At 35.8% G+C, this 24,234-nt stretch overlaps 1 protein-coding gene across 2 annotated transcripts in view; it reads right to left on the bottom strand.

Annotated features, from left to right (window-relative positions):
- Nucleotides 1–24,234, bottom strand: part of CDH18 (cadherin 18) — a 211,482-nt gene that overhangs the window by 88,618 nt on the left and 98,630 nt on the right. For both annotated transcript variants that reach the window (XM_088525032.1, XM_088525033.1), the window contains 2 exons: nucleotides 19,044–19,338; nucleotides 11,281–11,400 (listed from right to left, as the gene is read on the bottom strand). In XM_088525032.1, the coding sequence (XP_088381158.1) occupies nucleotides 11,281–11,400; nucleotides 19,044–19,338 (415 nt within the window). The remainder of the gene's footprint in view (nucleotides 1–11,280; nucleotides 11,401–19,043; nucleotides 19,339–24,234) is intronic.

Here is a 24,234-nt window from a genome sequence, read left to right as displayed (position 1 = left end):
TGCTTACATTAATTTCATTTATATAAGGATGAGAATAGATGAGGAATCAGGTAGAGCTTACAGTAATGCCTGAGAAATAGCTGGCCTCAAAACCAGGGGTCAAACAAGGCAGAAAAGGAATCTGAGCTGTGGCTTCCACATCTTGTGACTATACTCTAGATACCAGGATATTTCCTGTTGAAAATGTTCTACTTTGCATGGAACAGTGTACAAGTCAATGTGGATATGGGAAAAGCTCTAGAGCAGGAAATTAAAACACCAAGAAAAAAAGAGCACCACATTTAATCCCTGTTTCATTGGGCATCTGGTTATTTAACGGAAGGAAAACAGTATCAACACATATAACAATGTAAGGGAGAAAATTTAGATTAAAAAATGTTTTACAAACTAAGAATTTGCAAAAGATATATGACGTATTTCTTCATTCATGCTTTAGATGAAAAAGTATCTATTTTAAAATTAAACTGTAAGTAAACTTTTATCTGAATACTTCCATTTCAAAATGGAGCAAAATACGAAGAAACACAGTTCAATAGAGAAACACAGTTAAAAATAATAATGAAGCCATATCTGTGGCACTCTCATGTAGGAGGTATAGGCTCAGAAATCCTGCCTAATGGAAAATATCAAACTCCTCCTACATATTTCCCCTTAAATAAAATGGATGATGAAATCATCTTGCCACCAGCAGCTTTGTAAATCTAGCCTTCAATTTTTCTTTTTTTTTTTTTTTTTATTGTGAATGCATCAGAATTACACATTTTATTTCCACTGGCTTTGGGCAAGTGACCGAACAACAACTATTTGAGACGTTATTTCTACCTTGTTTCCACTAAAAGTTGTTATTGAAAAAAAAATCAGTTTGACATAATTTTCTTTCACCCATCCACCCCTAGTCTGATAATCAAGCAAAATACAAAGTTATTCTCATAGCTCTAAACTACCGTCACTGGAAGGATAATGTTTTTCAAGATCAGCTGCTTTGTCTGGTGATTTCACTGATGGTTATACTCTCAGCTAAATGTAGCCATGTAAGTTAATCGGACAAAAATACAGTGCTTAATTTTCTTCCATTAGAATTAATTACAAGTGATATTTTTCAACATTAAGCAAAAAGGTAGCTAAATCAAAAACAGAAAACGTAAAATGGGATTGCTATTAATAAAGTAGCTAGTTCAGCAAGTGAAACAGCAGATACTGTCAGCTTCTTTTCCGCAACACATTTTATTTAAACTACAATAACTCATTTTCAGATTATTTGAGATTTCTGCTGTAATTAAGAGCAGAGAAATTTAAACAACTTTGTACCACTGCATAAGTTTTCTTGATAGTAATGTTATTTACTATCTTAAGGCAAAATTAAGCTTAAGAATTGAAAATGCAAATATTCTATGCCAAAATTAAAAGCTCAGTACTCCAAAGCTAAAGATAAATTTGTTTTCATCATGTTACCAGATACCAATCCCAAACATATATTATGGTGAAAAAACGTATTATGTAAATATAATTTGGCAAAAGTTCAAATACGACAACAGCTATATATTTACATTATTGAGAAAAGAACTGATGAAGTGGCAAGGCAAAGGGACATAGTTGTCTATATTAAACTACCGAAAATCTACGTTGCTAATTGTTTTGCACTGTACGAGGGTTCATTAGATCCATCAACCTCATTAGGAAAAAGTTAAAGAGTCTCAAGATCAAATAAACTACTGTTGAGGTGAAACATGAATGATAAAAGGCAATAGCTGACACAAAGATTTATCTCTATCGGGATAATATGTCATTTATGTAAACTTCTATGTGATCTAACTATGATGAAACATTTCATAAACTTTTGAAATGTGAAAAACAAGAGTGTTCATCATCAGAGACATTATAGAAAACAGAATGTAATGTTCAAGTGATAACCAATTCTTGTGCCCTAAGATTTGGATAACAGGAAACAGGAGAATTTATTTCACTTATTCAACAGAAATGTACTGAAATTGTTAACAATAGGGTGAGAAACAGCATTAAAACTAACTATGGGTGAAGTTCACCGTGAACTGTTCAAAATAGAATTGGAACTTAAAAGGCTGCATGGACCAACCCATGTCACATAACACAGGTCCACACACGCAATAGGCACACATACATATAAAAAGAGAGTGCCTGCATTTTGGCTATGTGACATATGTACTAGAATGTCACATATGTCACATTCTTAATCAGAGATTAAGAACATGCAAGAAAATAAGCTACTGGAGCGGCTGACTCATAGCCCACTTCATGCTCCTTCCTAAGCAAAGAGACCCAGAGAAAAAAACAGGGACAATTAGGAATATTTTTGATTCCAATTATTTTTTTCTTTTGTACTGTAAAAGCACTTAGCAGAAAATGAAAAAAAAAGAAAAGGAAACAAAAACAAAGACACTTATTTCAAAGAAAGGTTAAAGTGCAGGGTCTAGCAATTGCTCTACCTTTATACGATATATATGATATATAAACCATGATATAATAATATCATGGCTTGATTTTTTTTGTTTTGGGTGGCTTTTTATTCCTCAGAAAAAAATGAGGTAGAAAAAAAATCTACTTGGGGTAGGAAGGAATTAAATAGAAAGAAATTAGACAATTTTCACAATCTCTTAAAAATCTCACATCCTTACCTTATTAAAATATCATCATGGACTGATTTTTATGGTCCTTATGAATTTTATTTAAAAAAAAATAATTGATTAGTGCTCAGAACAGCTGTCTTGCAAGAAATGAAGTGAGCCTTTAGTTTTTTTTTGGTCTAATTCAAGATAAAAGCATCAGTGATGCTTCTAGTGAGCATAAAATTCTAACTAGTAAATAATGAAACGATGCACCTCTGATTTGACATCAGGCCTGTCATTTGCAAGGATTACTATTCGGTCTCTTTTTCACAATTTTTTTAGATAGTTCAGTGTAAATCAAGGACTCTTGCCTGGTAGAGAAGTGAGAAGCAAGGAAGGATTTTTACTGTATACAAAATAAGTAAATAAATAAAAAAGCAGCTATTCCCCTACACCCTCCCACACTACCAGTCCTTGCCATTTTATATTGACAGTGGGAAGATATAAGAGATCTCATAATAAAGAGATATTCCTCAAGAAGATACAGTCTTATCAGCTAAGGCTCACATTTTACTTTTGTCTTCCATTCAAGTAAAGCGAAGCCTGTGGCCTAGCTCGCATGGTAGTTATATATATATAGGGAATTGTTGCATTTTCTGCCTGAATACTTTCAGATGCAATCTATCGATCTAAAACGTATTTCTTGAAAGCACCATGTGGGAGAGTGCGAAATCTCATTTCATCTACCCTCATCCCTTAGGACTACTTGCTTGATGGCTGTATCTGCCTCTAGGATTGCAAGTAGTTCACTAAATTCTGGGAAGGCTTCTACTTTTAAACTTTCCTTAATGTTACAGAGAGAATTGAAATTTTCCCAGCAAACATCCTAATGATCTCAAGAATGATCTCAAAATCCTGTGTTATAGAAATACTGAGAATTTTGTTGACCATCTATGAAAAAAGTAATAGGCACAGAATCACAAACATTGCAACAATCTTTAAATCTTTAATCCTGAAATGTGTGTACCATGAGAAAAAGAAAACAAAACTATATAAAAAGAAAGTAAAATCCTTCCTTGAAGATGCTACTGGTTGGGTGGAGACTAGCTCCAGGGCAGCCTCCAATTACAACCTCTCCTAAATTTAAAATTCATAAATACAATGGCAAACTGCAGCATCTTTGCAGCATTTATAAAGCAGCTCTCTAATCCTTTCAGTGAGGCAGATTCATGTAGATTTTAGAGGGTGCTACACAGGTTGAAACTTTTTAAAATAAAGAAATGATTAAGAACAATCCCCTAGTCTCAGTCACGGCACATTATCTTCCTCAGCCATAAAAATGTCCAGGCTGGGTTTCTGCTGGAGTCCATTTTATGAATACAGTTATAAAGACATGAGCTTACCTTGCTGATGATCTCTAATTAGAGACCATCTCTAATCTTACAGATCCGAAAAAGCTTACCGTACCGGGCAATACCGACATCATGTAGGGGACACCAGGAACTCTCACTGCCAGGCTCTGTGCTCCCCGTTCACACAAGCGTCAGCCTTATTCCGCAAACCGGAATATCGAAGACAAGGAGAAAGTCTGACACGCAGCTGATAAATGTCAAATTTCCCAGATCACATTCCTGGGTTTGTGATGGTAGTTTCTCTTTCCCTTCCTACTCAGATAAGAATTGAATTACAGAGGCCACTAGCAGCGCTAGGTTTATTTCTACCTTATTTTCAAAAGAGCTCAAAATTCTTTCTTTTTTTTAATGTAGATCATCAACTGATACGGTGCTTGTTCATGAAAGTTTCTGTTCGTATTTATAGAAAGTATCTCAACTGTGGTCTACTCATTTGCACCAGGTGATGTTTCCTGAAAAATAATGTCTTTACATACTAACTTTGGAAAAGTATCAGCTCTGGACTAGATCAGCTGCTCAGTATAGCTTACAATAAAACAAAATGTTTTCAGCCTCTTTTATTCAGACTGGAACAGAAAACGTATGCATTATTCAAAAATAACAAGACTGATGAGAAGCAAGATGCATGCATATTTATTGATTTCATGTGGACTACGCACAAATTATATTTTGAGAGTAGCTACATTTTTAAATTACAGGACTTGTGATTATGCATTATAAAAATGAGTGTTCAGATGCACCTGCTGAAGGATGCAATATCCCCAGTCGATTCTTTATGTCTACCTTCCTTTTCAGATGTCTACTACCACCGCTGTTTTCCCTTCCTCCGGTCCAAACTAAATGCAATTCCTAAGCATAAGAAGGGTCAAAAAATGTGCCATTTGATAAATATATAACTACTGTTCTCCATCCATAAGCGGGCATCTTAGCATTACCAAACAAGGCGGCAGCACAGCTCCTGGAAAAGTACCTCAACATTGCTCCCCGTTGGCTTCACTGCCATTACAGTGTTTTACTGCTGCCCCTTAGCTGCACTTATGAAATTACCATGCTCAGTAACACCAGTATCCACAGCGGCATGTGATATGGAAGATCAAACTGGAAATTGAAGTACAGATAGAGCAGAGCTGAGTAAGAAGAGGGCATCTCTACCGAGATCACTTTGATGTTTTATTCTACATCTCCATTCAGTCCGTCCCAATAAGCCTTCCTTGTAGAACCACAGGCAGCAATAGTAAACCATTGTCTAGAGAAAGGCTGGCCATTAACACAATTAAAGGCAATGACATTACTGCTTAAATCCACAACATTAAAGACTGATCTGTTAAGCATTGCTAACATGTGGAGTATTCCTCAGGGGTAGGGTCTTTAAAAAGAGGCTAGCGCATTAATCTTCTGAGTCAGTGCTCTGGCACTCATCCCAGCTGAGCTAAAAATTACAGTAATGTATTAGTAGCTTAAGGGTGAAATCATACTCATTCCCTCTCCCTAAAGTTAAAAACATTTTATCATGAATGCAATTCTCCATATTTTGTTTGTATAGGTTATTAGCTCTCCCCATTTATAAAGGAGGAGCCTATAATTAAAGCTTCATGTATCACCTGTGAGAAGTCAGAAGAAACAGAGAAAAATATCTCTCCATGGAAGTAATCCTATTTTAGAGAGACTTTTTACAGCTACTTAAAATGGAACTTTACTTTCACACCTAAATCATTACCTTTTGTAATAGGTATAGTATTTCAGACCTCCAGGAAATAGAAAACAAAAGACTCATTATCATCCCCAGTACCTCTGAAAAGATGTAAATATCTAGAAGTATTGTAAGGCAAATTTAATAAGCTTGAATATTAGAAATATGAGCAGCCCTGTGAACTTCCGTCTGCTCTTCAAACCCCTGTTTCTGCAAACAGACCACAAAATCTCCCAGGAGATGACAGCAAAACTTGCACTGGGATATAGAAGAAGTGAGAGGGTGGCACATCACCTACCAGTCACCGTGATAGTTTGCACAGGCCTTTACTCAGCAGCAATACTGCTATTCTGATGTTAACCTTCTTATGCATTTGCACTATTTTGCCACCTGTTTGCATGCTTCTACTTAGCCTGCACCCTTCTATGCAGTTCACATACTAGTGGATAACAAGGCCCAAACAACAAGGTGTGCGTTGTACCAATGGCCTCAGCAAGTTTGCTGATGATACCAAACTGGGAGGAGTAGCCGATACCCCAGAGGGCTGTGCTGCCATCCAGAGGGACCTGGACAGACTGGACAACTGGGCGGTGAAAAACCTCATGCAGTTCAACAAGGCCAAGTGCAAGGTCCTGCACCTGGGGAGGAATAACCCCAGACACCAGTACAGGCTGGGGACCGAGCTTGTGGAGAGCAGCTCTGCGGAGAAAGACCTGGGTGTCATGGTGGACGACAAGTTGACCATGAGGCAGCAGTGTGCCCTCGTGGCCAAAAAGGCCAATGGGATCCTGGGCTGCATTAAGAAGAGCGTCTCCAGCAGGTCGAGGGAGGTGATCCTGCCCCTCTACTCAGCCCTGGTGAGGCCGCATCTGGAGTACTGTGTCCAGTTCTGGGCTCCACAGTACAAGAGGGATGTGGAGCTGCTGGAGAGAGTCCAGCGCAGGGCCACAAGGATGATCAGGGGCCTGGAACATCTGCCCTATGAGGAGAGGCTGAGGGAGCTGGGCCTGTTCAGCCTGGAGAAGAGAAGGCTGAGAGGGGATCTAATCAGTGTATATAAATACCTCAAGGGAGGGAGTGCAGAGGACGGTCATGGTATCTTTTCAGTGGTGGCCACTGATAGGACTAGAGGAAATGGCCGGAAACTGAAACATCAAAAATTCCATAGGAACTTAAGGAAAAATTTCTTAACAGTGAGGGTGACAGAGCACTGGAACAGGCTGCCCAGAGAGGTTGTGGAGTCTCCTTCTCTGGAGATCTTCAAAACCCGCTTGGATGCAGTCCTGTGCCACGTGCTTTAGGTGTCCCTGCGTGTGCAGGGGGGTTGGACTAGATGATCTCTAGAGGTCCCTTCCAACCCTAAGCATTCTATGATTCTATGATTCTATGATAATACCTTCTAGTTTTACCCCCCCAAAAAAAACCATAAAAACTGAAGGAAACAGGTGATAGATTGTGAGAGTGATATGGGCAGGTAATCTGATGGACTCTCCCCTTCTTTGAATAACCGTGATCAGCACAGTAACAGTTCCTAAATAATTTGAACACAAAAGATGCTCAAAGAACATTTAAAGAACATTAACATATTTATACTGCCAACGGCTGCAAGCTGGCAGATGACACTCTTAAAGAGAGCGTTTATGACAGTATTTTCAGGAGAAGGATAGGTATAGGTTTCTCCTCCTTCAGGAATGGAGGAGCGTACTTAACAGTAGAAGAAAGAAACAAGACTCTCAAATTTTGAGCTCAAATTTCCTGATGGATTCTCTAGACAGTAAAGTGTCTAGTCTCTGACAAAGATAGATGCTAGAGGGAGAATTTCCATTACAATACTTCAGAAATTCTCAAAGGAAAGTAAACATATGAAAACCTGAACATGACATACAGTTCTTACAATTTAAAGATAAAAAGTAAACATCCATGCACAAGGGAAATAAATTTATTTTAGATTTAATGGAATCGCACACAAGGCTGCTAACATGTGCTAACATGTACCATTCATAAAAAAAGAATTCAACTTCTAGAATGATCCTCCCATGAGAGTTTTGCTTGATGCCAAGTAGAAACCAGTAAAATATAATTAATTTGGAATCTTTACAAGTAGCTGTAAATAAATGCTCTGCAATTCAAGTGCAATTGAGATCTGAAGATTCTCTATAGATTCCTGCTGTTCAACTTAAACAGAATTTGTCATTAGCAAAATTTTATGAACCATCCAACTACCCTCACTGATTTTACAAGATTTAGTTACTAAGAGCCATTTCAGAGCCCTTATGTAAAAAACGTGATAGTGGAGGTTAAGTTTACTTTCAAACACTCTACGAAGCTGAGTATCAGCTGTGGTGTCTTGGCTGTGGCGTTAGGAGGACATTGTGGAGCATTCCTAGCACCAGGGTGCAGGCAGGCAGTTTATGTGAGATGCTTACGCAGCTCTGTAACTTCATGGAAATGATATTGGAGCCTCAGCATGAAGCACTCTAACACGAACAAACCTGCATACCAGCAATGGACCATTAACCTCAATAAACAAGCTTACTTTAAACAGATGTTACTAAGAAAGCTATTTCAACTAGAAAAAGATATTTATATAAAACATGATGATATTTATATGGGTAAATTGCACAACTTGATTTCTGAACTGTTTTTACTAACAAATATGAACTCCTCTGTACAGCAGAGACTTTGGGTCTGGAAATGCCTTTGTATTTTACATACTTACGTATTACTTTACAGGCCAAGTAATTTTAGAAGAGGTACATACGAAGACAAAAACTCCTGAGCTGCAGGGCTTTCTCACTTGGTGCTCATAAGGAACACCTCTATGTTTGGAAGTGTTATCCATCTTTTGATAATGTTTATTCCTTGTATTGTGCTCAGTTATGAACTAAACTAGAAAAAGTGATAAATGGGCCATTTCTGACAGGGATGTTTAAAGCCATTGTTCATAATATTGTAAAGACAGAAGGCAGAATTGAAACCAAGGATAATTCTCTTCTCACACATTAAGCTAATTTGCAGAAATATTCTTCTAAAAATAGGCATACATACATCTTTACTGTTTCATATCTCAAAATAATAATAAAAAAGTTAAATTGTGATTAAGAACTTAATACTTCTGCTATAACTCATTATAAACACAAATAAATAAAAATCTCCAAACTTTTTTTCCACAGTTGCTCAGTTCAAGGGTAAGTTTTTTTCTGCTAGCCGAACAATATCTACATTCCAACTCAAAGTTGCCATGTGTGAGATTCTGTCTCTTATTTTTTCACAGTTACAACAAGGAGTGCTTGCTGATTCGAAGGGAAAAATGTCCCACAGACAAATTGAAATCTGTCTATTTGTGTATGTTGGCCTACTCAGAAAGACCAATGCATCTGGGAAGAGCTGTGTATAGCTAACATGCTCCAGAAACAGCCTTACTATCTAAAGCAGCAGAATTGAAGTAGGAGTTTCACTTTTGTGCACAAAGCATGTGACAATACAAAGTAGGCTGCTGCAGCTGCCAAAAAAGTGCAGACTCCAGATTGAGGTTTCCCCAAGCAAGAAAGGAGCTCTACAGGGCTGCCAGTCCCGTGTTGTTCAGTGCAGTCTGATGGGCCACACCAGACTTAAACCATGAACAAGTTCCACTTCCAAGCAGGGATGGAGCCTACATCTAGTTCATGGATCAAAACAGCTCATGGTTTGGCCTGATGAGATATTAAATTTGAAGCTCAAACTCCCTGGACAAATTTTCAAGCACATTTGGAAATTTCAAGAGTTTGTTTTAGAGTTCTACCAAAAAACCAACCAAACAAAAAAAAACTCAAAAAACCCCTGACATTAAAATTAGCATGTATATTAAGAAACTGTTTGCTCTGAAGTCCATTGATGGCAGCCTTATTTAAGCTGGTTTAAACTATGCTCCCCAAAATTCCTACCGCTAAACTCTTCAGACAGTAAGGTGTTTAGCACTCAGTTAGAAGCAGAGGCCTTCCTGAGGTTACCGTTCACACCAGACCTACAAACAGTTCAAAGTCTCTTTGAACTCTAGCAATAGCTCCAGCAGGCTGAAAGGAAAGCCCTAAGAGATCCATGTTACAGTGCATCTCTCATGCTACACGTTGCATGCAACCCTGAATGCCAGGCCCTTTCTCTTTAGTTTCCTTGCTGGACAGCTTTTACCTTTTTCTTGCAAAGGAAGTTTGTGCCTGTCATTATAAATTTGGAAAACTCCCAGATAAAATACAGTCAAGATGGAATTGAACAAGTAAAGATCTCAGAAAAAAAAAATCGTGGGAAAAACAGGCACAGAAATGCTTGCAAATTCAGAAAGTGATTTTTCTGGAAAATGAGTGTTTTAAAACACCAAATTCAAAGGGGGATTTCTTAGAGAAGTATTACATTTTTAGAGACCTCATCATTTCCAGTATTTCTACTTTTTTTTCTATTATATCACACCAAATGAAATTAGAAAGCTTCCTCCATTTTTTCACTCTATCACTGTCTACTTATCATTTAAGACATTTATTTTTTGACCACATAATATTCTAATACAGTAATCTATACACATACTACAAACAATTTAAGACTATCAAGTGTCATTAAATCCCTGTCAAAGTCTAAGGCTTTGGAATGGAAAATACATTTCTGCCTTTTTTTTTAACAGTATTATTTTATTTGTGTGTGATACAGACTTGATACTCTAAACATCAATCATGATTCTTAAGATATGTACACATGAAAAAAAAAAAAGGTAGCTCATTAGAAAGATATGATGAAAAACTCCAGATTCAAAACTCTCTTTGCAGGAATAATGCAGTGATCTTATTCTATTTCATTTTTCCTTTGTTATTAGAGGTTTGATATGGACATGGAAAAGTAGTTATAAATCTCACATGACTTATTACTTAAGTTATACTTCCTTATATCAGGGAGCACAAATATCTGCTAAAAATGTATCATATCAATAAGTAAGATAATATTCTTCAGAAAAATCTCAGAAAAGTAACACCCTTCATTCCCAAACCAGATTTATTCTCTCTTTAAAGAAACCAATTTGGATTAATTATATATAATCTACGCTTTTTTGAAAAGGTGAGTGTGATATACTTAATTTAAGCATATGTGGTTTAGCTGATTCTACTCCTTGAGCCATAGAATACAATTTCAGTATATTTTAAAAATGCAGTTTTATACATATAAGCATGATATTAATTTATTATATGTGTTGAAACACTCATTCAATAATACTCCTCAGTTTATCCTACAGGTAATAATTCATTTAAATACATAATTATTATATTTGAGTCATTTCCTAAACTGAGGCTTGAAAGGATGGAAAAGTGGTATTCCATTTGTGTGAATGGTTCCCTTCACAACACAATACAGAATTAATTCTATACAGTGTAGGTTAATTTCGGTATGAAGTTAAAAACAGCAGCTCCTAAATTGCAGTTTCAGAGCCAAAAGTAGGATATAATAGGAATTAAAAAAAAAAGAAAAAACACACCCACAAACACACCTACGTGTTTTACATGGGATTCAATCTACCAGAATTAGTTAACTGCAGTCTATTAACTATACCACATTGAGAGAAACATAAGATGCCCACCTGTTTTAGGGTCAACGGAGAAATATGGCTGTCCCTGAAGAATACTATATACCACTCGAGCGCTGTTTCCATATGTAGGGTCATCTGCATCTGTGGCTGTCACCTGTAGAACAGAGGTACCTGTGTACACAGGAAAATAAAAGTTAAACAGCAGTTAATTGGTAATTATTATAACAAATTGCTGACTTCCTTGTCAAATATGAATATTTTCAAATGCACTTCTGAAACCTCTACACTCCCCTCCTTCTAAAACTGAGAGATTAGTAACTTGTTCTTTAGAAAGTATCATCCTATCATATGTTTAAGGAAATATACTTACATTGATTCACGCTGATGGAAAAAAATATCTTTAAGTGTAACAATTAGACACATATAAACATATGTAATAACTATGCAGAATATATATTTGTGTTTGTACACACATATAGAACCCTAAACTGGATTTAGCTCAGACTCCTGAAGATCTCAAGATCACAGTTTTCTGGAATTTTTTTTTATCTTCCACAGTATAAACGGATCCTGAAGCACGTATTGAAAATACTTCCATAAATGCCCCCAGATCAATGAAGGATAACAAAAGAATCAGAATATCTAGCTATGATATGCAATCGCATAAATGGTAATCAAATAACTACATGAAATTGCTGGAATTCCAATGACAGATTCTCTTAAAAATCTAGAAAGATAGGGATTTCAAATGACAAACATCTTAGCGTTGTTAACAGATTCCTTTAGTGAAATAAAATTGTAATTTCTCATGTATCACTGAGTATGACAAGTTAAAAAGAATATTTTGGAGAGAATAAAGTGCAGAAATACAGAGCAGATAGAAGATAAAGAGATTTTATATTTTAATGTATTTTTTGAGACTCTTAATGATGACTTTTTTGGTGGACATTTCACACAGGAAATCAGCAAATGAAAGACTGTCAAGTTAACATTCAGTCTTCATCCCATTGTTTATCTTTCTACAGGCACTGCTTTCTACAGATTCCTTTGGTACAATATTAATAATAGAATAATGATAATACTGAGGCTGGCTCCTTTCATGCTATTCTGCCTCTAAAAGTGGTTTCTCAGTTAAATTAACTGCTGAGGCATCACCTCCACTCTGAAGTGTTCAATGTTGCATTTTAGTTCTGATCAGAAGTGTGCTTTTGAATGGAATCCCTTGATCTCTCCCACTTACTGTACTTTGATTTGCCTCATGGAATGCCTTCAGAGCATGCTGACTGGGGTCCTTGGTATGAAACTAGTCCAGAAGATTTACTCCAGCTGCACATCTCATTTATTCTGACTGCTAAATGGCCACTCAGGCCCAGATATGACATTAGAGCTAGTCTGAAGTAAAACTTCCCCAAAACATACAGAACCCAGATCCTGAAGTTTCACTTTTCATATCGATTTCCATTGCACAGAGCGCTCTATTAATGTAGACATCACCAGTGTGTGCTGGGAATGCAAATACTTAAAATCAGTGGGTCTCAACAGCCAAAGCAAGCAACCACATCTTCAATAACTGGATTTCTCACTCTGCAAGAAAGTATTTGTTCCTTTGTACCATACTGGAACCTGGGTATGGAAAGTTCATTTTCTTTACTGCATCTTTACGGTATCTGGAGATACAGTAAAATGTACAGCAAACAACTTTAAAAATAATGTCTTGTGATCTGTGAAACGGCTCCACATTTGTCTCAGAGACAAATATTGTATGCTCACAGCAGATATAAAGATACCTTGATGAATTTGAAAATTAAATTTGAAGTGAAAAGTTGAATACAGTAATAAAAACATGCCACAGCTAAAGGCCTGTTTATTCATGACTAGTTATCTCCTAGTTATTTCCATTCCTAGTTATTCAGGACTTAATTTAAAACTGATTAAATTACTGAGGGAAACAGAAATGAGTTAAAAATAAGTGTAATTTCATTAAAATGCTCTAGGAACCTATTGAGCCATTTTATTTTGCTATCTACACTTTGCATAAAAGTTCCTGCAAACCATAACAATTAACTTCAAATAACAGAAAAATGCATTTTTTACCCTATTCTAGAGCTTATCTAAATACCCTGGGGATGTAATTCTGCAGCTCAGTTCAGCAATAATTTCAAACTTCAGGTGGAAAAGCTGTAACTTCTGTTTTCTGGTTAAGCTTGTTCCATTCACTGCTGAAGACTTCTCCACATTAACTGGTTGCTTGTAGTGCGATTCAGGGTTTTACTGTTTTATGTTGGGATCTTATGTATGTTATCATAATGGACTAGTAGGATGCTGAAACATAATGATTTTGTTCTTTTTAATTACATACAACATAACCATACCTATTCAATAGATACAGAGCGCCACTTCCCAGAGTTTGCTACTCAGGGCATTGAGCAGCTTCTGTACCTCTCCCTATATTTAGATATATGTATGTATATGTATGTATGTATATAATAAAATATATACATTCCTGCCTCTGGAAAAAACAGCTGCCAACAGTTGCTTACTCTTTCAACAAGCTGTAATCGCGATTGCATTTTACCCTGTATTTCGAGAAAATAAGGTAAGCTTTGGCACAGATTTGGACTACTTCTGAAGAAGAAAATACCTGAAACGCTGAGATTTCATGGTAAACCTTCCCCAGGAACTTTCTTCTCTCCTTATTTTAAAAGACAGGGATAGGTTCTTAGTGATTGTGTTGCACATTGGTGTGGGACAAAGAGAGAGGGTTACAGAGAGGAGGTATCCGGCTAAGCAGCTGACAAGTCCTTTTATCATGAATAGAACCCTATCGTGCCTTAAATCCCATCACGGTGATTTTCTAAAACATCCATATCTCTCTATCCTAGGAAATACCTGATAATTGTAATTCGGTATTGAAGAGTAGAAAAGTGTTCTCTTTCCATGGGAAAGAACACTTAGAGACATTAATTTAAACCCAACACCTCCCCCCCAGCCCTCATTCAGTGCAATGAAGCCCATCACATGCTTAACTCCTCCTCACCACGAGAGAAGCACGTGCAGCATCTTACAGGACGAGTCCACAGTGGCCTTCTGCCTAGCTCTACCTTTGCACAGAGGAAAGGCAGGTGGTGAAAGATGTTCATTCATTCAGGCAGGCCATCACTATTTTAGCTGTGGAGTTACCTGTAGAAGCTATGCCTAATGAAGAGTTTAGGTGACAAAGAACACAGTACAGCTACCACATTATTTGCAATTTTAATGACTCTAAAGAAAAGAATCTGAGAGAAAAAAATAAGCATTTAGTTTCCTGGAGACCTCAAAATAGATATGAACATCAGACCCAGAGGCATAACTTCCATACTTTCTTCACTAACCTACTGTAAAAGTGTCCGTCAAAGAAAAGTCAAAATTTTGCCACGAAAGACTCTGGACACTCCACTTCGGCAATAAAAAAATACTTTTTCCCCAAGAGGAGGCTCTGCTTCTTCAGAGTGCAACTATCATTCCATATGATTTCCCTCTACAGTTTAGAGATTACATATTGGGAATTCTGTTTTCTTAGCTAATACTTTATACGAAACTGTAAAATATGTTTGTACGATCAGAACATCACTGAAGTTTTCCCTTTTTAACAAAAAATAAGAATCAATTCATTTGGGAAATCAAACGATAGTTCTATTTCATAATATATATATTTTTTCAAACATGTTTGCAACAAAAAGTTTGTAAAACTAAGTATCAATGAAAAGCAAAAGGGGAAGATTTCAATCTGTCTCTCTGAAGACGAATTTTTAATGTTTAACAAGGCGGTTTAATAAAATGTGTCTTCTGAGAATGCACATCTGTATGCATGACTTGCCATCATTTGCTGCACTGTTAAAATCTCAAATGGATCAATGTTGAACAAAAAGTGTCAGATGTAAAAGTATGGTGAAGATTAACGAACTCGGGGAGTTCCTGCCTAACTGAACTGATTCTTTAAATAGTTTTAAAACAGTAATAGTCAAGAAAGCAAGTTTTAATTTCATTCTATGTTAAAAAATAATTATTTCACCAGTAAATAATATTGGAGTGGAAAGGCTGTTTAACTGATGCAACTGATGCACCACAAAAAATCTTAGTATTTTTGTTATCTCATCCTAATAAAAGACAAAAAACAAACAAAACAGGAGGGTAAGTAAGCACCTGCCATGCACATCACACACACGAACATTAAGAATAATGTGCTCTAGATGATGTGAAAAAATGGTTACTTCTAGTATCCTGTCAAGAAGTCTAATCTGCCTATAAACTTCCAAAATAGGATTTTTTGTGGAACATATCTCTTATGCCTGATCTTAGTGCTAGAAATATGCAATACTTCATTCAGTGCCATGCCAATTTTGAAGCTATCTAGAAATGAGTGAATATGGAAGGTTTTTTTGATTGAATATATTTCTCTCTCCTTTTATATTTAGAGAATGATGACTCTTTCATAAGGCTTAAAACAGAACACGTTGTAGCTCTCAATAAGACTGAGTGGTTTTTACATGGCAGAAGAAAACATTTCAGATATAAACCTTGGGTCTGGAGCCAACTTGTAGGCAAAAAGCACAACAAAGTCAAGGGATGGCTGCTTTCTTTCAGGGATTTCAGTGCAATATATAAAGCATAAATAACCTGTTCATTTCATGCCACAGTGAACAGTGATCTAATATTTGACAAATATTTTAATAAAACTGAACGGTTACTTTCTTGTCAGTGACTATAGAGAAATAAGCCTGACTGGTCCTGAAGTTACTCAGAAACAGATGAAGAAAAAAACCAAGAAAGGTTCAACTTGGGGGAAAAAATGCAGTTATTTTCCTGACGAGACAGACAGGAAACTGCTGCTGAAAATAAACAGCCTAACTGAGATCAAAAATAACACCTGCCATTCAGGATGAATCCTGGCTATAGAGAGCCAGGAACACTGAATGTTCTTTAAATTCCTATGTAAAACAGTGAAAGAAAAGAAAATTATAGTAGTGAAGCATCTTTAGACATTCATGAACTAAAGGCAAGAAGATCAATCATGGATAGACTACACAACCAAATGTCAAAAACCATATTTCTTACAGAGCTAATAAAAATGACATTAGGATCACTGTCATTTGACAGAAAGAATGTAGCCTATGAAAGGGCTAATAGATTTAGTCTTCCTGAGAATATTAACACTAAACTGCTTTTACCATGCATCAAACACAATATCAACAAATTATAAAGATTCAAAGTTTGCAATGAAAACATAATGCATGCATACAGAAGATTGAATGGATGGCAGGATATCAAGATTAAGTTTTATTCACACCAACCTTCGTGGAATAATGGTCTTCCTGAGGTATAGACAATGAAAGATTTCATTTATAAAACATATGCATTAATGCTTTATCTTATTAAAACTTGCTTGTTTTAACATAAACCTCTCTGATTCACAAGTCAAAGTGCCACTCCAGAATAATTTAATATTTGGGAAAACGGTAATTTCTATAATGTAGTTTTACAATAGTTACATACAATACTATTATAAAATGGTGACTAATGTCTATAAAATTATGTTACATTATGAGAGGACAAAAAAATAAGATAATTTCTACAAACAAAATGAACAAGAAAAAATAATTATATTAGTTGCTCTTGACATTGAGGATAACATTGATTTCCTTTCTGCTGTCTTTCCTCCAATGGAGATAATAAAAGACTTCCAGAAAGAGGGCAGAAAATAATCAATTAATTAACATTTCTTCTGTAAAGACAAAGGAAACCGAAGAAAGAGGAAGGATGACCGAGTTGTGCATTTTTTGGAGACAGTCGATAAAGGAAATGAATTTTACATCAAGACAGTCTGTGATGTGACAAGAGACAACTGAGATAAGAGCCAACTTAGATGCTATTGAAATGAACCATAACTCTGTAACAATAAATCTTAGTGCTATAGTGAGGAATCAAAGGCAATTTAAGTAGTTTCCTGCAGGCCCACAATAATCTTATTGGCAGTACTATACCCTCACAGAAGTGCTTCACACAAAGGTACACTGCTTGAACAGTTCTAGTATCATGACTTTCACAGAAATACTGTCCTTGCAACCTCCAGAAATCTCTCTTAGAAATTATATTCATTGTACTATGCTTAGATATTTAAAATTAGTTTCTACAGTAAAAAACAGTGATATGTAGGGCATCACCGTGTGGATGCCATGGAAACCTTCATGTTTATAAATTTAGGAAGTGAAAGATGAGATTGGTGAAGAACTCACCAATTTGGAGAGCAAAAACCAACTAGCTAACATAATTTACAAATGATTTTAAGGAATCAAAGTGCGTTTAGTCAATAATCTGAAAATCTTCTAGATACTGACCAAATAAGAATGATTAATAAAGATCATTCTTCTGGTAGAGACCCACAAGGGGAAATTGTAATAATGTGGGAGGAGGGGAAAATAAAGATTACAAGGGAAGATGAGATAGAGATTCCAAGTTAGAAAAAAAAAATCTCTTTCAACAGGAAAAATCATATAAACAAAGCTGAAGGTTAATACAGGAACAATGACCTATGAACAAAGCGGAGAGGCAGAAATGAAAGGAGATCAAAGAAAGATACTTTTCCCTTTGTGCATTCTTGCTTCAAGAGTACAGATAAAAAAAAAAAGGATTTAAAAAGACAGGAGAGAACTGACTCCTCTGAGGAGTAAGGCCCAAGAATTATCTATGAAAATAAGCAGAATGGGATATGAGTGCAAGCCAGGATGCAGACATACAGAGATTTTCCCAAATGTCATACACAGGAGACATTTCGAGATGAAAGTCAAGGACCTATTTGTTAAGGAACTGGCAGTGAGAGAAAGAATGAAGAGGAGGATTTATTTAATATCTTGTTAAAATATGATAATTGTTAAGTCTGAGAGTCTATTTAATATAATCTGATTCTTCATGGTAGATAGCAAAGAATATTTAATCTCTAGTTCATTCTATCTCTATACAAGAGTAAGTCCACCTAGATCAATGAAAAAGCCACTAATCTAGAGTCTATTTCCAAAGTGCCACATCTCTAAAACCATGACCGAAGAATAAGATTTAATATGTTTTGATCTTCCCAAGATTGGAATAATAACAACATGTATGCATATATTTCATACGTCATATTCTTGCGTATATGTGAGATAAAAGATGGTAAGTTCAGAATGTTCTGGCTTTACCATGTAGATCTCTAACAAAGATTATTGTTTTCTTCTGTTTTGTCCCTTCAGAACTACTTCTTTGCACACTGTTGTTATGCGTCCATAAACAATTTAGAGTGAAACTTCTTTTATTACACAACTTTGTATATCAGCTCAGCATATTAATGCCAGGTGATGACAACCTCAATTCAACATCTTGGTACCAGAGAAGACATATTAAATGCAGATTTCTAGTTTAAAATGAGCTATGTACACTCCAAAAATTTGTGCAAGGTAAACTCTAATCCAAAATAATGCTAGCAACATATCTCTCTTTCAAATTTCAATTTCAAATTTTCACAACACTTCTGCTATTTTCTGGTCTATTCATATGAATCAACATTACCATCAAAATGATCGAATGATAGCAAACCACCAAGATTTAGACTGTGTATGTGCTGTTTTACTAATATAAATGTCCCTAGTAACATAAAAATTTGCAGTTGATGTCTTCTTATCATCTCTTCAGCTTCATTATCTTTTATATCTAATCAGTGGTACAATAATATGTCATAGCTTTGTCAAACAGAGGCAATTTCACTTGCACAAAGATTACTGAAGAGAATAATTTGTTTTCCTTACCCATTTCAGACATCTCTGGCACAGTAACAATGTATGGTCCATCTGTAAATTTTGGTGCATTGTCGTTGATATCCTGCACTTTGATAATGAACTCAGATTCAGGCTCGAGGGGCTTGTTTGTCCTCCTATCAATAGCCTGGGCATGAAGCACATAGTGCGTCTTCTGCTCTCGATCTAGGCTTTTAGTTGAATGGATGTCTCCCGTCGTGTCATCAATAATAAATATAGTCCCCGCACCTTCTCCAGTAAGAATATATTTCACTGATCCATCACCTTTGTCGGAATTGGAGTGTAGCTGCAGAATATACACATAAAAGTACATAAAATGACACATTATGTTCCATAAAAGGTTACTGCGCATAAGATAATACAAACCATAATATTACTATTAGCACTTTCTACTTAGTTGTTAACCTTTACACCTTCTGCCATGCTTGTGCACTGACAAAGCAATCATTTTGCTTTGGGTCATTTCCACCCAAATGTAGCTCATTTTTTAACTGAGATTTCGGGGGTTCTATGTCCAGCGTAGGAAACTTTTCTAAATCAATAATATTTTAATAACTTCATTTTATTTTTGTTTGGTATTAATCCTTAGATAGAGTGCTAATCTTAGATTTTAGAGTGCTGATTGACTGAAACTCTGCCTTGAGTCCTAAATCTGAAAGGGCCAAAGAGCTGAAGATGAAGTTTGCTCTGATTGTATTTCTGTCCCATCACTTACCCTGTCTTCTATAGTCTCAAAGCCAGTGTCATTTATGGCAAGAGGAAACTGTGGGTAATGTGGGAGTGCCTGTCCAGGATTACTCTACGATTCCATTAAAACAGCCATTTTCTCTACTTTTTGTTATCAGAAATTCACCTAATTTGTTTGCATTTTAATTATGTACGCGGAAATAATGACATTTGACTGACACTTCTGACAGCTTTCTAATACGCACCTTGTGCTATGAAATATTTGTAAGAAAATCATATAATTTCTTGAGGAGAAGAATTCTTTTCGTTTATTGAAAATAGAGATTTGGAAAAGACACTAAGTACCCTTGTGTATTGACAGCTAATACTAAACAACTATCGTCCCAGTCACTGTGTTTGTTGCATCTAAGAATTGCCTATTTAGATTAAAAATGAACATGTGTTCCTCTGGGAGGGAAGAATGACTTTTATTTTCCTAGATTAAGAGGCTTTACTTTTTAATTTAGAACTTTGAGAAGCACAGAATGTGTTTACTGAGTTAAACAATGAGAAAAAAAAAAGTAATAATATTGAAATGAACAGCCTCAGCTATTGGGCAACCATATTCTGATGTTAAATCAGAAGAAAACATTCTGATTTTAAGTACATACTTTTTCTTATTCTTATCACACTGCCCTGAATTCCTCTCAGTATCTGTTATGCAGCACTCCTAAATTTCCAAGCATAATATTAATAAAGCACGAACAGAATGACAATTACTATTTTTCATTAACGCAAAACGTTTCAATTCTCAGTTTAGAAATTAGGCACTACAGAATAAAACAATACTTCTGAAGGAAATACAAACTTCACTCCTCTTTTTCTGACGTAAATCAGAACAGAGAGCTCCTGTCATTTCCCCAATCTCCTCCTCCCACCTTTTTGGGAAAGTTCTTTGTCTTGCATTTAAGATGAACTGCCTCGCTACTCATAAAAGAAAGAGGCATATAGGGCTTGGGGATAGCTTTCATTTTGTCTCTGTTAAATGTACGCAATTAACATGTTGTACAAAATCTAGATTGTGCTCTGTACGTTTTTCTCATAAAAAAAATCTAATAAAGATTTTCAGCTGCTATAAACCATCCTAAATTCCATGCAAATATACCCATCTGGGCTATAGAAATGTCTGAATGAATAACTGAACTGGGCTGTTATTGTGGACCAATCTGTTCTATTTCTGAAAAATAAAAACAAATGAAAGAAGCAAAGAATAGGTCTATTTGCTTGGCTCTGTCTTTAGAAGGCAGCATGACAGTCATACACCTTCCCTGGGCCAAATTCTGGTTACATATTCATGTCTGATCATGTGCACAAGATTAGTGGATACCACTAACAAACAAATAATGCATTCACTGTGAAATGCTAGACACCCAAACCTCCTATGCTCATAAAGCCAAAATGTTCTCTGGAGTGGGTTTACTCCTAAAAACATGAATGCCCTCTAATATTCTAACATGCTGGTATTCTAATTTGTCTGGCAATCAAAATTATTTTTCCCTTGTTGCTAGTGTCTTTTTGACAAAAGGATTTCAAAATATTAGTAAGTTTCAGTGTTCAAATGGTAATATTTGCTTCAGAAAGGCTAACTACAATTCATGAAAAAAAAAACAGTTAGCTCAGTTAGTGAAGCATTAGCGAACTCAGGTAAGACTTTCCACAACTGAGGAAAAAAAAAAAAGAAAAACAGAAAAAGAAACAGAAGAAAATCCAGTGTCATATTCCTCTTTTAATTCTGCCTGCATATATGTGGGTGCTCATTTAGGTATACGATATATAGACCACAGCACAAAACATTCTATTTATAATAGAAATACATGGGTAAGGTCTACATTATGTTAGCAAGTGAGACATCAACAGTGTGAAGACCTGCTGTAGAATTTAAGGAGTGTGGATTCTTCTAACACGTCAGCTTAGATATTGCTATCATACTGCAGAAGGCCTTGTTGAGAAATTCACTGCAACTGCTTGAAACGCTTGATATATATATGGAAAATTACCAACATTAATTATTGTTGTTATGCAGAAACAAGTATTTATACTTTTAATCAGTGAAAAAACAGCAGATCTTGAATCAGACAGCTTTTATGTCTAATAGCTAATAAAAAATAATAAATACAATACAATGCTCAACTGATTGCATAATCAACAAATTAGACTCTACTCCTTTTAAGTGTTATGCTAACAATGTTATGTTAACAAACTGATCCACAAAAAAAATGACTGCAAGAATATTATTAAAATATAATTATGTAGGTACTAATGAAAGTTTTTTTTTGATTTGCAAATGCCTTTCATATTAGTTTTGTAAGGCACAACTGTAAGTAAAATTCTTTCATTTATGCCTTTTAATTTCTAATGTTGAACTTTAAAATCATATGGGAGGACTTCATATAATATTTCTATTGTATAACTAAGGTCCTTTCCTTTGTGAGTAGGTATATATTTCATTTTTATTCTGTAAAGCAAAAACAAAAAACAAACAAACAAATCTTTTCTTCTTTAATACTTCCATCTCAGTACAAAATGGCTCAAGCAGAACAATATCAAGTCTTCTCTCAAAAGCTGTTTGCAGCATGTGCTGTACTGAGAGAGAGCTCTTAGTTCCTGGTTAAAACAGAGCGGTGCCAACCAGATTAATGAGAGGTTGATATCCCTGGGCATGGCACAATTTCTGTTCCCTGCACACTATGAAATTACCTCCACCACGGGTGGCTTATTCCACAAATTACTCCACAACTGGAGTAAATGTGGTTCATTAGTTGGGGTACAAACACATGGTTGAGGAGGCTTCTGCAGGTACATCTGAACTGCTTAACAAAAGACAGCCACGGAGCAAACTGTAGGTGGACCGGACAGAGAGCAGGTTACCACCCTGCAATGCAGGCTCAAGCCCTTTACACTCTTTTATACTCTTTTATTCACTCTTTCCGACATAACCTGTAGGACCTTGGAGAAGTCATTTTAACCCAGATCTTTATAAAATATATGAGCTTTTCGATTCAATGAGATGCCACTCCTCCACCAACGTCTTCTGCAAGAATATGTACATATTAGAGAAACGAGATATTCATGTGCTGTAGCAAAGCAAATAAATAACTTTGGTAAATTAAAAAATCATGCTATTTCTTCTGCTGTTATGCCAATTTAATTCTGAAAATTGGAATGCTGCAGTAATCTCTTAATTTAGAAAGAAATATAAACACATCGCTAATTACTCATAACACTGAAATGAGTAATGAGTGTTGAAATATAAGAAAATACGGGGAAAATGTTGAAAATTTGCCAAATATCAGAACATAGCTCTCTGATTTCTGTATTAGAGGTTTAACTACGAATGTGAAAATGTGACTGACAACTGGTTTCTGAACTGAACTCCTTCAACTGGTTTTAGTTGCCAGGATAGTCCAGACTGATGGCAGACCTGCAACAACATTTGTCTACTTAACCAAAGTCTAACACAGTATAAAGTCACCACTTACTTACATCTTCAGTCTCTCAACTTCTCCTCTGCGCTTTCAGTAAGTATAGACTCCTGAATTTATTGTGAAAATGTATTTTCTATTCTATGTGATGGACTGACTTTTGAAAATGTTATTTACTATCGGTTATACTTATAACATAAAACATATGCTAAATATTCTGAAGTTGCCCTCCACTAGAAGAAGCCAGGGAGGACTTAATTTTCATCCCCTGGGCATTATTCCTGTCTATATTTCTCTGAATTTGTAACTCTTTAGGGAAGGAAGAAATTGAAAATATTATCTGAACAGCATATCTGGAATGTCACCTTTATCAACCCAGCAGGTTCCATTTCTTGACATATTTAGTAACAGTTTGGCTTCAGGATGATTTATGATGGTTCTTCAGTCTTTAACTAGCTGTTATCAGCAGTATATGACTGATTTAGCAGAATAACAAGCAAGGTGTCCTTGTTTTGCTAAGACTTACATATTTTTCATCCATTAGTCCAATTATGTGCTTAATTTTCTTTTAATATCCCTGCAGAGAGTACAGAAGAGCTAAACTTTCCAAGGGCATGATTTCAAGAGGTATAATTTAAACTTTTCAGTTAATGAGTTTTTTACTGCATATTTATATTAATTTTAATACTTACTGGTCCTTAAATACATGTAATTCGAAACATCAGCATATTAATTACTGTAGAATGAACAAATCCGTAATTGTCAGCTTACCACCCAGTCAATGTGGTATTGCTCCTGTTAGTGACAGCAAAGCAATCATCAGCAAAAGTGTAACAGCAAAACAGAATGGTCAGGTGGCTGCTGCTTTAAATACAGATCGTGTCCAGCTCTTAGTCCTCAGACTTTTTTTTACTTTGTTGTTGTTATTTAATGCTTACCTGTACCACACATTGCAAAGCTTGAAAATACACATATGACCAAAGCCCAGCAAATTCCTACAGTTAGGCAGAAACTGTTGGATATACAGAACTGGG

This window comes from Tinamus guttatus, unplaced genomic scaffold (assembly GCF_059628265.1).
Source record: "Tinamus guttatus ecotype Peru unplaced genomic scaffold, ASM5962826v1 Tinamus_guttatus_pri_ptg000222l, whole genome shotgun sequence".
NCBI lineage: Eukaryota > Metazoa > Chordata > Aves > Tinamiformes > Tinamidae > Tinamus > Tinamus guttatus.
Note: the sequence above shows the minus strand (reverse complement) of the source record. Positions and strands in the feature narration are given on the sequence as shown.